Source organism: Eurypyga helias, unplaced genomic scaffold, assembly GCF_000690775.1.
Source record: "Eurypyga helias isolate BGI_N326 unplaced genomic scaffold, ASM69077v1 scaffold15904, whole genome shotgun sequence".
NCBI lineage: Eukaryota > Metazoa > Chordata > Aves > Eurypygiformes > Eurypygidae > Eurypyga > Eurypyga helias.
In genome coordinates, this window is record NW_010245750.1 from 4,489 (window position 1) to 21,791 (window position 17,303).

At 44.3% G+C, this 17,303-nt stretch overlaps 1 protein-coding gene across 1 annotated transcript in view; it reads left to right on the plus strand.

Annotated features, from left to right (window-relative positions):
- The window catches only part of LOC104508532 (exonuclease mut-7 homolog), a gene marked incomplete at both ends in the record, with an annotated part of 16,926 nt that extends 2,244 nt beyond the window's left edge, over positions 1 to 14,682 (plus strand). The window contains 5 exons of the mRNA XM_010150189.1: positions 1,963 to 2,130; positions 3,358 to 3,525; positions 13,042 to 13,095; positions 13,647 to 13,786; positions 14,582 to 14,682. Of these exons, the coding sequence (XP_010148491.1) occupies positions 1,963 to 2,130; positions 3,358 to 3,525; positions 13,042 to 13,095; positions 13,647 to 13,786; positions 14,582 to 14,682 (631 nt within the window). The remainder of the gene's footprint in view (positions 1 to 1,962; positions 2,131 to 3,357; positions 3,526 to 13,041; positions 13,096 to 13,646; positions 13,787 to 14,581) is intronic.
- Between the last annotated feature and the right edge of the window lie 2,621 nt (positions 14,683 to 17,303).

Genomic DNA, 17,303 nt, shown 5'->3' on the forward strand with positions numbered 1-17,303 from the left:
TCATGACTTTTTTCTTGGTTGATTTTTTTAACCCTCCCTGAAACTATAGACCCCGTAGTCGAAGCCTCCAGATTGCTAGGAAGTTTTGAAGGAGGCTTTTCCCTGCTTGCTGAAGTCTGGCTGGTCGGAAGTCAAGGCTCAGTCTAGATGAGAGCAGTTAGTGCTCCTGGCAGTTGTGCCATGTGTGGAGATGCTCGGCGTGGGAAAGCGGGCTTGCGCTCGCGCAGGACCTGCTGTCTGCTGGAGCCCATCCTGCCAAAGCCCGGGCTCGGGCTGCAGCCCAGCGAGGAGCCGAGCGGTGTGGTGAACGCTCTTGTTCAGCCGAAATGTGCTGAAGTGGGGCTTTCGGGGGGGAAAAAGAAAAAAAGAAGAGAGGCCATTTATAAACAGTGCAATTTCGTTGGCGAGTTGCTTTGTTTTCCTTTGGCTGTTGTGTTGGATATTTGTGGTTGGATAAGAGCTTGCCTTTGCCTTCTGCTGAATCTCGCAGTGAAGTTGGAGCCCTGTGTTTAACGTCGCAAATTCTTGTCACAGGGAAAATACTTACGGGGAGAAACATCTGTTATCTAAAGTCACATCTTTGTTAGTCATCAGCTTTTTAATACCGCATTTGATAATCCAGTGAGAATGAAACAGTTTCTGTCATAAAGGATAGGTTGGTTTGTGGGTTTTCCAGACATGAAAGGCACTATGGAAAATAACTCTCTTCCAGTAAATATTGTCGATGAATAAAAAAGAACAAATTCATTGGCAAATTTTCTCTAGATTTTCTTTTGTTTTCCGTGTTGTTCTTCAAACTTTATGTTGTTTCCATTGGAAGCTACGACTGGGGCCATCACATACAGTAAATTACAAGTGCTGGCTGCAGGCGGGAATGAGCACCTTTTGGGTTTTGCTTTTTGGCCAGAAAAGAAAGAGAGCAGCTGTTCTTAGTGATTTCTTGTTTTCTGTCTCTGCTTTTGCCTTGCTCCACGCCAGTACATGTACCATGCGCTGAAAGGTCCTTGTGTGGGTACTGAAGGATGCCACTTCCTCACCCTGCCAACCCTCCAAACTCCTTGGAAACTACTTCTAATGTCAACATTATAAAGATATTGCTTACTACTGCTAATTTATCACTCCTACCAGATGGGTAGTAAGTAGCCTATTAACATTCACAAAGTGAGTGTCCAATTCCTTCACATTTCTAAACACATCACCCTGGGATTCCTAAGATTTATGGCGTGGAGCTTTCCCATGTTCCGAGCCCCTTTGTACGGCCCTTACCCTTGCAGAGGTGTGCAGTGCCTGGTGTGCCGTGGCAGCAGGGGTCGACAGAAAGTACCCTTCTCAGGTAGGTTTGGAGGACAGGAGCAGAGATTTGCAGGATGGCAGTCTGACAGAGTTTGAACTCTGGTATTTCTTTCTTTTTAATCTTATGCATAAAATCCAAACTATTTTGATACTCCCAACTATTCCTGCTACAGTAAGGAGCATTACGCCATCGTGGCTGAAGTGGGTATAAGGTCAAATATGGAAGTTTGACATGCAAGAATGAGGAGGAGGGGTTTATAGGCTTTATTACTTAAGTCTGTTAGAAGATGAGTAGGTTTTTAAGCCTTTTTTTTTCTACCTTCAATATTGCCATTTTCCTAATAACACCCCTTTCTCCAGCTCACTTTTTTTCTTCCCCTCCCCCAAATCCCAAGCCCCTTTGTCTGCCCCACAGAACAACTTCTCTGTCTTTATGGGATAATTAGTGTGGACAATTGCTGCTTTTCCCATTGGGTTTGAGGTGCAGTGAGCCATGAAGGAATCTGTAATGACATGAAAAGTCACTGGAGGCGCGGGTGGTGGATGAATAGCAACAGTTACCTCTCTGAATAGATTAAATTAAAAAAAATAAAGCTTTGTGTTCAGCTGGGGGAAGGGAGGATTCACTAATCTTTTTGTACATGACAATGTGGTTTTGTATCTCAGCAGCTCAAGGAAGAAATCAGGCGGGGCTTTGCAGGTCTGGAGGACCCATTGGCAGGACTCCTGGTCATGCTGGAGAGCAGCAGTGATTGGAAGGGGAAGGGGCATTCCCTCAGCTATTACATCGCCACTGAGTTGCAGCTTTGGATAAAAGAGCATCCTGCTGTTCAACAGGTTAGAAAAGAGAGAGCAAGAGACCTGGGGGCAATTACAATTGCTTTTGATGTCCCTCAAGTGTCCCCAGTTTCACATTGTTCCATAGTCCAGCATCTTTCCTATAATCTCACAGAAACACGGTGTGACAAGGTGTGCAGTTCATACTGAGGTGGTGCTATCTGTTGTATGCTGACCTGAAAATGGAATTACATTGGAAGACGTGATGCGACAGCTTTCCTCATCCAAGCTGGGGTTTTCATCTTTCCAGATCAAACCACTTTGATCAAGTGTTGATCTTGTAGCCTTTGCTGGGCTGGAGGCTTTCCCGTTGGAACTCACATCCCCGCTGTCAGGATAAAACCAATTGCAGTATTCTACTCTGCAAATTCTTCCAGTTCTGCAAATAGAAGCCAGTTACTGTAAGACTAATTCCTGCCATATGGTGGGGAGCTTTTATCATCGGGAATGCAGAAAATGGCAACAGTATGGCCTTTTAGCAGCTTTGTAATGTTGGGTCATCAGATAATACGTCCTAATGTTTACCATCCCTTTTGCCTTCATATATTCTGACCTACTGAGATTTCCTCCTTTTTGTATACTTTTGGCTCTGAACTACAAAATACTTTTCTGTTTGTGTTGTTTCATTTCCCATTTTTCCAAATGGCTCTTTTTAGGTGTAGGGCTCTGCCATCACAGTATCTGCAAAGTGCCGTGAAGTGCTACTGGCACTGAAATTCTTATGTCATAAGAGAATGGTCATGTGTGAACACAAGGATTAATACTTGTATCTGTGTGTCTTTTGATGGTGCCTTTGCTTCTGCTGCCCTCCCTACCCAGGAGCAAGCCTGGGAATGAAAATGGCATTCTTACGCCTGATAGGTGAGATCTCCCTTGAGGGGAGTTGCTGGATCCAAAGATTTTCTGCTGGGAACTAGATAGCTGCCAGCTATAAAATAGCTGTTTTAGTAAAAGAGGGCATTTTTCCAGTTTCATATTTTACTTTTGCACAAGGCCATATGCCTTTTCCAGAATTATGCTGCAAACATTTAATGTTTTTAAATTGGATGCCGTGAAAAAAATGTGTATCATATTGTTCTGATTTCTGCTTGCAGACTCCATGGGGAAACTGGAGAATCCCTTCCCAAGGAATTGGCTTATTCCACTGTTTAAACAAGCTGCATTTTCAACTGCCATTGAATTGTAGCCATCTTTACTAAATCTGTGTTTGATTTTTTTTTTCCTTAGTCTGGCATCGAGCTGAAGAAGCTGCAGGCCCGTGTACTCAGAATACTAGCCCAGTGCACAGCTAATCTTCTTGACCCTCTGATTAGCATTTACCAGCTCCATACGGCAGACCGGAACTCTTTGCTTGGACATGTCAGTCATCTTTATCACAAGGGCGATTACAAAGAGGTGGGTCATGTCTTTCAAATAAATTTACCTACCCAGCTCTCTCGTTCTCTGTTAATGTCTGTGTCCGTTTTTGGATGCATTTCAATGTGAATTCCGTTTCATCACAGCAGCTGCACACTGTGAATGGTCCAGCTTAGCATGGTCTTCCCGTGTACATGAGTAGCCTGTGTTCAACCTCATTTTTTCTAATGGCTGAGTACAGAATGCCAGTGAATCCTTCTTCCACCCCTTTTTTGACATTTGAAAGTAGGTTAATAGGGTTTAATCTGGAGAATTTAAGGGGATGGTTGTGTTCTTTTTTGTTTTCCTTGTCCTTGGCAAGAAAATAAGGGATTTTAGTAGTTGGTCGTAGACCTGCTGTGCTATCTCCAATCTGCACGCGGCGAGGAGGGGTTGGAAAATCTCTCTGTTCCCACATGATTATCCCAACCAAAGGGTTCTCACTTTGAGGAGTTTGGAAGCCTCTTTACCACGGAGGCTCCTATTCAAAATGTATTACTACTTGTGTATTTGAGTGGCTGACACTGGCAGATGTTCACCAAACCCAGATTTTGATGTTTTACCCTGTGGATTGGAGTACTTGCAGCACCTCTGGCATCACCTTGATGTCTCGTCAGCCTTGCGAGTGTTCTCATGAGCAAACTGCAATACTGTTAATGTGCCTTTTTTTTAAGGCAATAACCATAAGTTTGTTTTTCTCAAAGAAATATGGTTGACTTTGATGGTGTAGAACAGCTTGATTTTGTTTAACAAAAGAAAAAAATCAAATAGCATTTAAAAAATTCTATTCTTCAGTAAAGCCAAATTCCCAAGTAATACTGTGGAATTCCATTCTTCTTCTTCTTCCATTCTTTGAATACTGAAACATTTCATATTTGATCAGAAGTTCACAGGTAGCTGCTTGAAACTTACTCTTTTGCTCAGTAAGTTCTTGAACATGAATGTTTGAAAATCCTAATAGAAACGCAGTATTTGACTATACTCAAATGCGATTTTTAAGTTCATGGCTCCAAAGAGATTTATTGTTGTCATTAGAAATGCAGTTCTTTCTAGGTCTGGTTTTGGAAACCTCTAATTTTTTTTTTTCCTGAAAGTGTTTTTCTGTTCTTTCTTCCACAGAAAAGCTCATTTACTAGTCATTCCCAGTGTGAAGAACAGGAAACCTCAACTGTTGCTTACCCTCAGCCATAACTTTCTTCTAGTTTTGTTTTGTTGCCAGAAGGATGAATAGAATTATCTTCAAGAATAACAGGAAATCTTTTACGGCCCTTGGGGACTGAGCATACCTAAGTTCATAGCAACTAACCCCAAAAAACCTGGAACTAAGGCTCTGAGCACTTGCAGTGGGCTGTGGCATGTCTGCTCGTTCTGCTCTTCTCTGTCTTTCAGTAAAGGAGATTCACATGCAGGTCTTTTGGCTCTTCTGTGTCTCACATAAGAGGACAGAAATCCTTATAAATCCTTGCTGTCATTATTTATTTTCTTGCTGTGTTTCCAGCAAGTCACCAGGCGTTTATCCAGAGCACATTACTCCCTTTCCCTGTTTGATGCACCACCTCGCGTGCTGTGCGAACCACGGAGGTCCCCAGCTCTGTCCCGTGGGTGAAGGCTCTTTTCCCTCACAGAGCTTTTGGAAAAAGATCTCTTTGGAAAACGAGATCCCAGAGATCCCTGGGTTTGGCCATGGTGGTTATTTGTTTCTGAAGTGCATCTGGCCCTCCCTGTATGCCTCGTTTTAGTAGAGCTGGTCAAAAGCAGAACCGGTTTGTGGATGGCAGCAGCCAGGAGCTTTGCAGTGAGCTGCTGGGAGAGCTGCCTGGCAGGGCAGGGTGGTGGGCTGGCAGGAGGATCATCAGCTGCGTACAGGCCGTGGAGGGTTTAGAAGATGGCACAGGTGGAGGTAAGTTAATTCTGATTTAGCAGCATCAAGTGGGAGCTGTGGTGAGGAGGTGCCTGATTGGAGCCGCGGCCAGCGGATGGCACTGGTGCTCCCGTGATGCAGAGAAGCGAGCTGATACAGTTAGCGTTACTGGGAGAAGCAGGGCCGTGTCAGTGGGGTTTTGAGGCGTCTGGCCTGTTTGGGGGTTTTGTCCCCTCTTCCGTGAGTGGAGGAGTGTGGCAGAGGGGCCTTGCAGGGTGCTGCGGAGCCGTGCGGGGCTCTGGGCCCGCTCCTCATGGCCCGCGTGGCGTGAAGAGGCAGCAGGGTTTAGCGTTCCCGCTCAGGCAGTTCCAGGTGAAATGTGGCGGCTCTGTCCCCTTCTCAGAAGCCCTCTGAAGCCGTGGCGCCGTGGCTCCATGCCACCCTCGACCCAGGCTGTCCCGGCCGTGGTGGAGCCTGGTCGGGTTGCGGGGCGGACGGCTTTGTGGGAAGGGCGATGGCTGCTGGTGGGGCCGGACAATGCGGGGATTCAGCAGACCGGGGGTAATGCAGAGCGAGCGAGTCTCTGAGAGGCCCTGAATAGGCCAGGCTGTGCTTGAGAAGAATGAGGGGTAGGCAGAAGGCAAGCTAGTGTTTCATGGTCATCTTATGTTACACTTCAGCCTTTCAAAGAGTGTCTGGGGCTGGTTGAATGAACCTCTCTTGCACCGCGAATGCGGGAGCCTAAAGACAAAGGGGACTCTTGTCACTCGCAGGCCCCTTTTGGGAATAAAAGCCATTGTCACATGAACAGGGGCAGTCTGGCAGGCTGTGCATGCTTCAGTGCCCCATGATATCGCTAAGTCTCAGCAGAAATCACATTCAGGGCCCTGTCAGCTTTGATTAGCGGGGTCTCATGACTTAATGTGCTGCGATATTTCATGTCTAAGGGTGGCGGCTGTCTTTCTGGGCGATGAATGCCCTCTATTGTCCACTGAGTTATTTTATTTACATTTTTTTAAACAGCTTATAAAGGTTAAAAGATAGCTGTGCTTAAAGAAAAAAATCAAATTCCTTTGCTTCTGGATCAGTTGTGAGTGCTGCTCGGGTCAGATACAGTGAAACTTGTTTTCAGAGTCAGCATCAAAGTTCTCGTCTTGTTTAACAGCTTTATAGTAAATTCTGAACAGGTGGCAGTGGAGTTGGGTTTAGGAAGGAAACAATAAATAATCTTTTTAGCCTCTGACAACCAGAAATATTCTTGGGCCTGAGAGAGCTCACACTCCAACTTCTCTGTATCAGTGACATGGGGCATTTTTCTCCCCTTCATCAGTTTAGTTCTTAAACAAGACTATTGAACAAAACTATTAGTGGGTTAGAGAGTATTTAATTTTTAACAGTTATTTTGCTTGTTGTCCATCCAGATTTCTGTGTTTTCAAAAGCAGTGTGTATTTTTTTACTAATGGTTCATCCACTAATTTCAACAAATAATGAAGGTTGGCTCCATATATTAGATTCAGTTAATGCTTACTCTTTCAATTAAGATAATGCGGATTATCTATTAAAATTCAGTTGTTAAAACTTGTCATAAAATAAGTTGGAGTACCCAGAGAAAAAGCTCTGTAGACACAGAATTCAAAAGTTTTGTCAGCAATAGGTACTACTACAGGAGTAATTTGATAATTCGGTAGAAAGGATGGTTGACCAAAGAATTAAACTTAAAGGAATACAAATATGGTAAGGTGTAGAAAGGCATAGTTCCATCACCGACATGACCTTCAATTTTCAGCGTAGTAATATTTCAAACAACGATTCAGGGATGTTATTGCTTGTAGTCCTACTTCACACATGGTGCTTGAGTACACGTGGCGTATTTTTGCAAATCTGCCAATACAGGTCAGGCTTAAGATTGATTGAGCACATGAATGGATTTTAGATTTCTTCACTCTGACTGTTTTGGGCTGTTCTCAGGACAGTGAAAATGTCTCTGATGTTGCTTCTCTCCCCTATTCACCACCTTAATTACAAAGGCTCGTTCAACTCTTACTGTATTTTAAAGTGTGTGCATTTGAATTTCCTTGTTTTTTTGAAATGAAAAATAATAACTTATACCAAACAAGGAAAATGTTACAGGGAATGTTTCTCATATAAATATGATGATATTCTTGAGTCTCAACCCTTTTTTCTTAGTAATCTACTGCTGAAGGGCAGCTATAATGGCGCATTGCCTGCTAGATTCATGTCACTCCAGAGCAGAGGAAGCCAACCTGCGGGCCATGGACCATTCTGCCGCCTGCTCCCAAACACCGTGTCTTCTGGAGCCGCCTCTGCTATGGGTGGCTCTCTGGTGAAGTGGTTGGAAAGGAGCTTGAGTCGCTGGGAAATAATAATTCAGCTCATAGTATTCTGCTCCTGCTGCGAGCGTTTCTGGGCACCCAACAAGCAAGCGGGCTCTTGGAGAAGCGGTGTGGGTGTGCAGTAGATCTAGCCATACGGAGGGGCTGGATCTGGAGGACCTGGTGAAGGAGGGTGGCCCGTGTGCACAGGGAATTTGGGCCGTGCTCTAGAGGATCACTCGTTTGTGAAGATGCACTGACCAGTTACACCAGGTTTAAAACTGCTTTGAGTGACCTGATGAAGACAAATCACAGAAGTGTTTGTTTCAGTTCCCTCTTCCCTTCACCTGTGCACATCCATGTTCCAACCTTCACTTCTCTCCCTCCACCTTTAGACACGGGTAACCTGTCACTATTTCATTTTGACAGTCTCACTCCTTATAAAATATGTTTGTGCTGTCTTGGAAGTGGACCTGGGAAATGTCACGTTTGTCTCGTTTTTGAAGATCTTCCTGAAAACAGCTGTATGCTGTTTTTATTGGGTTTTATTGAGTTTTTATTGGTCTTATTGTATGCTCTTTAAGCAGGAAGTAATTAAACATCTAACCTGATGTCATACGCTATGCAGTGATGCACTCTGAGTGTTTGAGCAACGCTGATTAGCCACAGGTTTGAAATGAGTGATCCCAAAACACAAAACAGATGTTCCCAGTGATTAATACTTGGTGTGCCTTTTACTCAGTGATTTCTACCATTATTGTGTATCCAGGCTTGGATCACTGTGATTTTCTTGGAGTTCACTTTGGGTCCTCCTCTGCAAAGTCTCGTTCTGTTGTTTGGTCTGTTCTATGGGGTTTCAGAAATTCCTTCACCATTGGTTCAGAAATACGACATTAGGTCAGGCACAGGCATATTTACCTTTGTGTTGTCCCAACTTGCTTGCAGCAGAGCTAAGTAATGCAGGAGTCATCAGAAACCATTTGGGTCTGTCCTGCATCATCACTCCCAGCAGTGCTACTGGCAGAAAGTTATTCTTCTGATGCTAACCCCACCGTGGGAAAATTGCCTAAATTGTCAGCGTAGACACCACCCAAATGCACATGCCCTTGCAGATAAGATCTTGTGTGGCTTCCTGCACTTCATACTGTATATGGAAAGAATAGTCATTTTTAGATGAGACAGAGCCAATTGCATTCAAAACAAGCAGAGAGGATCAGGTATTGGTGCAGGGCGCTCTGGGCTTGTGTGTTCACTTCAAAACACTCCCCATTTTCCCATACTCTTGTTTTTGCAATCGCATGACTGAAGAGTGGTCTGGTGTGGTCTGGGCGCGTCAGGTTTGGGTAACTTCCCCCATCCTATGGTCAATGCACCTACACACAATTTAGATATAATTTAATGGAGTATTGCCAAGCTTTGAATTCTTCCCTGTCCTCATCCAACCCTCCTTTGCTATTTTTGTAGGTCTTTATCCCTGGGAAATAAAACTAGTACAGAATGTCTAAATATGATTTTCACTTTCAGCATAATTAAATCCAGGAATGACCCAAAGCTCCCTGCGGACAATGAGAAGACTCAGGAGCTCTGATGGGGTTTGAATCAGGCTATCGCACCTTTTCTCCTGTACTAAGCAGTGGCTTCATCATGTACCTGTGCCGAATACACTTGGGGGATGTGAGGCAAGAGAGGGTTTCAGTATATGATCTGGGGCAGGAGGGTTTCAGCATAGGTTAAATACTTCTGTAGCAATAATGCCAATAATGCTAATTCTTTGCTGATAGTAGATTGCATGCTAGAAACTCTCTACGTATGAAATGTATTTTTGTGAAAAGGCTACTTGTACCCCCAGTCAGGACTGTAACATGTTCTCTATAGCCTGAGGGAGGGTGAGTAGACCCTGACAAGCTGACAACACGTTAGCATTCACCAGAGCTTGGCCACGTTCCTGCGTCATGGCAAGGCTTTTTGCTCTTATTGATCAGCTGGTGAAGGGGAGGTACCTGCTGCTTGGGGGTTTTGGTGCCCTGCTATCCAGCCCGGGTCTGAGGATCTGCAGTTGGGATACCATGATGCCTGCTACCCTGGCTGCTCTTCCAGCACAGCTTGGAGTGCAGCACTGCGTATGGGGAGACACACGTTTCGTGGGTGGGGAGGGGGGTTCTCACCATTTCAGTTACAGCATGCTGTCTGCCTAATTAACGTGTTTGTTTTCTAACTACAAAATGAGTCTGCGAATGAGGTGTTGCTTTTCTGGAGATCTTATCATCTATAAACAGACTGTTAAAAATAGGGTCGTTTTACACAGACTTGTTTGTGGAGTGAAACAATTCAAAACATGATAATAACAAAACAAAATCTTAAAATAGCTCTAAGTTGAGACCACAGACACAGCTGCCAAACACTTTCATCTTTATTACAGTTACTCATATCTCTTCTCTTATTATTCCTATTGTAAACACACTGATTTTATCTCAGTTGTCCTCGCCATTCAGCCAGCCCATGTAACTACACCCTGCAATCCAGCCTGGCTGTTTGTTCCTACGGCCCAGGTCACGCGTCTCCTTCCGCGTTCAGCTTCGTGCATGGACAAGGCTGCTGCCCGCTGCTGCTCACGCTCCTCGCTCTGACAAGTGTCTGCCAGTAACTCAGGTTGACTGCCCCGTCACCTAGCTGGGTGATGTTAACATGTCAAATGCTAAATACTGCTGTATGGTGTTAAAATGTTGTGAGCTGGGTCTGGAGGGCGATGGCTCTCCACGCTACGGCTAAGTGAGTATCCACTGCTCGACGTGCATTGGTACAGGGTAGGATACACATCCGGTGAAAGAGGGAAAGCTAGGCTGACAGGGCACGTCTTCATCTGATGAAGTCACCTGTACGGTTGGTGGAGATAAAACCCTGTCATTTAGATAACAGTTCTGCAGTTCGGTTAATCTGAACGCGCACGGGAACATGAAGAAGCGGTTAGGGCAACCATTGTGTGCTTGCCTGTTAAAACCACGGAATGCTTGTTTCACAAAAGGTACTGATGAGATCTAACGGTGAAACAAGATGTTGACAATTGCAAGTTTTTGTTTGTGGGTTGTTTTTTTTTTTTTAATTCAAACTGAGGTAGCTGGGAGGAAATAAAACCAGCTGCCAAAGCTTTGGAGACCCTTCTTCAGGTGCAAAACAGAAGCAGCAACCTTCAGCTGGTGTACAAGTTGAGAACGATTACTTTGCTTTTCAATAAGTACTTCAACGCTGTGATGTTGATCTGATAATTTGAGAGAAAAGGTACTTGCTGCTCTTGGAGCAGGGCAGCATATCAGCCTCTGGACAGGTGGAATCGTTACAAAGTCTGGAGTAACAGGGAGAGTTGGTTGAAGATTTAGCTGGGCTGAGAAGTGGTAATGTGCCTTTGTCTTCAGCGTCTGTAGCGTACAGTCACTGCGCTAAAAGCAGTTACTGCTTTTGTCACTTAAGATGATGTCACTTTCTCTTTTTGGGATGAAACCTGGACTGTCAGGGATGCAGTGTCCCTTTTGTGTTAAAAAACCAAACAAACCCACCCCTCCCCCCAAAAAAACAACCCTAAACTCCCCAAAACCAAACCTAAACCAAAACAAACAGGAAAAAAGAAGTTTTCCCACTGGTAACTGTTCTTTCTGGACAGTCAGATTGAACTTCGATGGTGTGTGTTGGTTGTCTGCTTTCATACACCCAGTCTTTGATGCAGTGGCTGAAATACACGCCTGAATTTCTCAGGAGGCACCGTAACCCACGGCTTCTGCTGTGAGCGCTGCTCGGATGAGCTGTTGGGTTTTGTCAGCATGCTTGGCTGGGTCTGCAGGACGTGTGCTTCCGGTGGTGACTTAGGTGGAGGTGGCGTTTGGATGCTAAGAGAGATCACAGAAGATGTGTTCCAGGGTGTGCTTCTACCCATGCTTAGGTTATTTTTCTGGTTAATTTTTCCTCTAAAGGTGAAGTGTAGTAATGCAGTTTGTGTTTGATCATGGGAATGCACATTTTTTACCATGTTTGTTTACATATTCTGGCAAATAACACAGTTCTAAATGGAACTATTTGGACAGATCCATCATTTTCATGATCTTTCTCTCAAAGCAAAATCAATCACAGATAGCAGAGAAACCTGTTGAAGAAAGGAGCTTTTCCTCTAAGCCCTAAGGTACTGGTTTTATCCTCACCTGAGCAGAGGCGTTTGTGAACCCTGGTGATTACGGATGCTGGCGTGTTGTGTAGCGTTACGTGTATGCTGCGGTGCGGGTGGAGATGTGTTTTCAAACACTCTTCACCACCGGTTTGGAAAATGCAGCCAAACTTAGCAAATATATGAAGGACACTTCATGTAACACAGCCTCGTTACCTGGTTTATAATTACATCAGTACTTACACATAGATGCGCTTGAAGGCTCCTCGCTCTCATTGCTCTATTTACTGGAACAATACGCTGTATTAAAGAGAGCCATTATGTGCTTATTCTGTATTTGAGATAGAGGTATTCTCACACACTGCAGAAATTAGACACTATTAACTGCTTAAAATCCTAATTAGTTTATATGCCTCCCAAGCAATGCACAGTTAGATCTTAATACGTTTCTGTAATCACCAAGCTGGGACAGGATAAAGAGTGGCTGAACCAGTTCTTGCAGTCTGAGTTCCTGCAGTTCCCCACCGCAGAGTTTCCTCATCTGCAGAAAGTACTGCTTTGGAGTTAATTTGTGAGCGTGGCAGGTCTTGGCTTATCGAAGATTTGTAGATATCACAAAAGGGAAAATTACAGTTCTTACCCTCTTTCTGATTGTGGTGAACCGTAGCACTTTCAGGGCTGTGGGGTTTTGCAAAAATTATAAAAATGAAGACATCTTGATTTCAGGGTCTTTTAAATCTTGAGTTGCTTTCACAAAATGCAGCCATTTTACAAAGTTTAAAAGGCACAGCAAGATGGATAAAGTTAACTCAGAAAGGTGGTGGTTATGGTGGGTCAGGGTTTTTTTACAATTATATTAATAGAAAACATCCATCTTAGCTGATTTTGTCCAAGCACTTTACCTTCATTCTGACCAACAGCTTGATCTTTAATGTTTGCTCCAGGGTATGCTGCTGCAAGGAGTATGCAGCTCTGCCAGGAGTGTCCTGGTACATTTCTAAGTGCAACGTATGTGGCCAAATGTTATATGGTTCGTACATGAAAATTGAACAGAAGTAATTAACACATTAAAAATGTGTGTATTAGCATATATGCTTCACTTTGGAATAATGCCCGTTTATCTGCTGTGTTCTTCTTCTCCTAAATACACCACCTCTTTTGTATTTTCTAGGCAGCCATACTGAGTATTAAACTAAAATTGCAGCCAGATCAAGATGTGGAGAAGGTGAGTCATTTCCTCTTCAGGCTTCTCTGTCATCAGATCCACCTTTTGTTAAGCTGGAGATCCATCAAGGCCCTCCAAGTTGTGCTGGCTTTCACGTGGGGCTTTACTTTGTTCCCAAGTAGTAACTGAGGTACCTTTACACCTCGGAAGTGACCGAGTGCATTTTGTTAGACCACGTCACAGCTTACTGGATTGTTTTTCTAGCTGCAGCCCCCGTTATAAAAATTGCTAGCTGTGTTCTTGACAGATGGTTATCACGGTGGTGAAGTTTAGTGCTTTTGCTGTTTTGCAGCTTTGCTAACACTGATGCTGAAAATGGCACATCACTCAGGCAGCACTGGTTGATGAAGCATGGGGATTGTGACATTAAGCAGGGGGTTTGTGACTTCTCGCCGTGTCTGAGCAGCAGGGAATGGGGCAGCCCTCTGCCAGGTTGCACTCTGCAATGTCACGGACCTCTTCCACGCCTTCCGTGTGCTGCAGCGCTCAGCCTGCGGAACATGGGGATCAGAGGCTGGGCACAGTGCTTTCAATGCAATTTCTTCTCCCAGATGTGTACACCGCTGCTGATCCAAGATAAAACTAACTTGGTGGAAGATTATGTGGGAGAATATCCTGAGCTCCAGAGCAAGCTCTTGCAGATCCTGGACACGTGGTGTGAACCTGGTTTTAATATCGGAGACATCACAAGGTAGAAAGGCTCATTGACTTCTCTAAACAGCTGGGGCCAACTTGCTGTCAGAGGACAGCATGTTCTCTAGTTGTCTGTCTGGGATTGTTTCTCACCATAATGGAGTGCAATATATTTACTTTTCAGCTGAGAAAGGGAAAATACTGGTATCTCTGCCAGAGTCTTCTCAAATGCCTCAGTCCATAAGGCAGAGGTATCATTCCTATTGACAGATGCTCAGTTCCTGCCAGGAGAGAGGAGCGCAGAGCGAACCTGTGCAGTAGATCTTAGCACTGTAACTCCATCAAAGCTTCCTCGGGGAGGCTGTAGTAATCAGACTCTCGTGCTTTGCTGCAGACAAGAGTGAGTTTCAGTATCGGTTGTACAGGTTTTGCAGGAAGATAATACTGCGATAAAGTGGCAGAAAAACAAGAGATGCAAGTGGTTAACTTTCATGTGCTCGTGAAATAGTCGCGTGTGTTTTTAATTTATAAATTGTCTCTCACTAGAACAGCTCCTGTCAGTCACAAAGCCAGCAGTACAGTCAAACTCACAGCGTAGATGCAATAGTTGCAGTCTTAGGTCTGAAAAAAGGACAAGAGGGAATTGCTCACTTTCTCTTTCTTTTAAATAAGCCCCTGGACTTGCTTCAGTCACTGACTGGGAAATTTGTGTGGTTGTTGGGAAGGTAGGGTGCTGTCCATTCCAATACCTAGCAAACCCTAATACCTCTACTGTTAAATCTCTGCTACTTGGGAAGCATACATGGGGTGATTCCACAGATGTTTCCTTCTGATTTTGTGTATTTGCTTACAGACAATATCGAGGCCTGTCCAGGTACAAACCAGATAAATTTAACTGCAAAATGCTAAGTAAGCTGGTCTTCAGGCTCCTAGACCGATTTAATGTAGATCCAGGTATGTAATATTGCAACATATTGTGGAGTTATCTCACCAGTGAAGAACAGATGAAGTCAATTTGTCTTCTTTCATGTTCAGCAAGGAATCTCTGCTGTAATTTATCATGGGGAGTTTCAGGGTTTAATTAATGGTATTGAAAAACAAAGCTGGTAAGTTATGGGAATTATCACTTTGTGCTGCCAAAGAATGAAGTGCTTGTGACTAATGGACTGCTTCTTCCATGATATGGAATAAATCTTGACCTCAGGATGGCTGTACATAAACACATGATGGTCAGCTTTGAGTTATGACTCCATTCCACTGACATAAGAGGCAAGTCATTATTCATCTGGGGATCTGTTTTCTTGAGTTATGGGTTCATCAGCTGGGAGGAGATAACCTTTGGGAGGCAGGAGCCTCACAGCCCTTTGTATTCTTTGCATAAACTAGAATTGGTGGCAGGGAATTTTAAGGCTCTTGCAGCCTTTTGAGAGAAGTAGCACATTTTATGTCACTGAATAGATCTGCTTCACTACCACTTACCTAACAAAGTCTCCTTTCTTTTGCTTAGGTTATTAACAGAGACTGTTGATCTGTTTTCTTCTCTTCGGGACCTTGTATCAGACACCTTTAGGTGCACTGTTAGGTATTACCCTGCAAAGCTTTCCATCATCAGCCCAAGACATGCAATTCTCTCTTCTTGGACTGAAAAGTGTTTTCTAACCACAAATTGTGGGCTTATTACACCTGGCACCAACTCTGAATTGCACATTAATCTTCACATCTGCAGACTGGGGTTCAAAAGTTAGTAAGATTTCCTTACAAACCCTCTTTGGAGGATACATAAATATAATGAAACTTAGCACATTGGTGTGAAAGCTGGCACGTGGGGAGTGATTATGTAAAATCTAAAACCTTCTTAGGAGTTTACTAGTCTTCAGTAATTTTTCCTCCTTTACAAGGTTGATCATTCAGTAGGCTGTACTGTCTTGTATGATCTGTAAAGAGAATTGAGTAGCTCCCCTTGCCTTATGAAAAAGGGATAACTGTTCACATGCAGAATCCCGAGACATTAAAAAATAATAATCTAGGAGAGGAGCATGTAGCTGTTGGTCTCAGGTCTGTCTGTGTGTGCCTCAGCCTGGTGTCCCAGATCTTGTAGCTGCTGCTAATAATGGCCAAATGGTGCTGGTACTCCACCACACATTTCCTGGTGAGGAGGTTCCTTGAGGCAGATACAGATCGCATCCCTGCCTACGCTTCCAGGGAGTGATTTCTCCTGTGCAAATTGCGGTGTCCACAGTCCACATAAGTCACTGGCCAGAGAGGGCTGTCTCCCTCTGTTGATGTGAGAGACATGTGGGCTACTGATGCCAGACTTGGGGCAGCTAAAACCAGGGTTGGATGACTCTCATAGTCCCACTTCTGAACGTAGGTGTTTATGTAATACCGCATGTGATTGCTCTTAGTGTCCTTCAAAATGCTTTGGAAGGGGATGAATGCCTACAGAGGAATTTCTGCCTGAGTGCTGGTCCTATTTGTACTGAACTGAGAAATGGTGGCAGCTGGGATAACATGGCTTTCGTCTTCTTCCCACCTCTCTCCTCTCCCTTCCTCTTAATTTTGGTGTGGGTTTTTTCTGTTCCATTTGTGGAAGCAAATCTGACTGTGAGAAAAGACTGTACAAAAACGGAGCAGGCTAGGGAAAACATACAGGTTAACAACACACACACACCCCCATTTCTCTTGTTCTCAGCAGCTCCACCAAAATCTTGCAGTGAGGTAGAACTCACACTTCTTGTTACCTAACCTGATTGTGGGCTAGTTCGATGACGCAGTCTTCTGCTGGTTTCTCTCTCCTCTTCACTCATGACTCCTACTTGCTGAAAGAGGCTGAGAGCTGCAGCAGCAGAGGGAAGTGGCTTTCAGTGAGAAAGGCTGGAGGAGGACAGGGTTTCTTGGTATGAGAAGGCAAACCTGTGTGTGATTCAGTTCTTGCAGTTCCAAATCTACTTTCATATTTCGCTACCTTATCCACTCACATAAATTTCACTGCCTGCTAAGCAAAATTGAGGTGTTGGTTGGCGATTAAGATTTGGAATGCTCCTTGGAACTGCCAGTCTTAAACTGCAGAGCCAGACAGGAGGTGGCCCAATATAAAGAGGATCTGGAACCTCAAGGGAAAAAAAAGCAAGCCATTGCCTTAGAGTAGTCTGCCTCCTCTTTTTTGAACTGTATTCCAGCATTCCAAAACATGCTAAGTGGAAGATTTTCTGCTGAGTCCCAAATGCATCCCAGTAAACTGTGTGTGGATTCCATTTAATTAGCTTTACTGGGGAAGGAAGAAGTTGGGCAGGAATGGTATGTGATGAGGAAGTGGAGTTTTATAGAGTCTTTTCTCACACATGGGTCAGTATGCTCTGGTTTAACGAGCCTGTAGCTTTGGCGGCTAATTACTTAATGCTCTTTGGAGACCCTGTGAGAATGGCTGAGATGTACAAACGCAGCCTGCAAGTCAGAGCAGTTCTCAGGGATGAGGAACAGCCCCTACCTAGGCTGGAGCGAGCAGTTCTCGGGGATGAGGGAACAGCCCGTACCTAGGCTGGAGTGAGCAGTTCTCAGGGATGAGGGAACAGCCC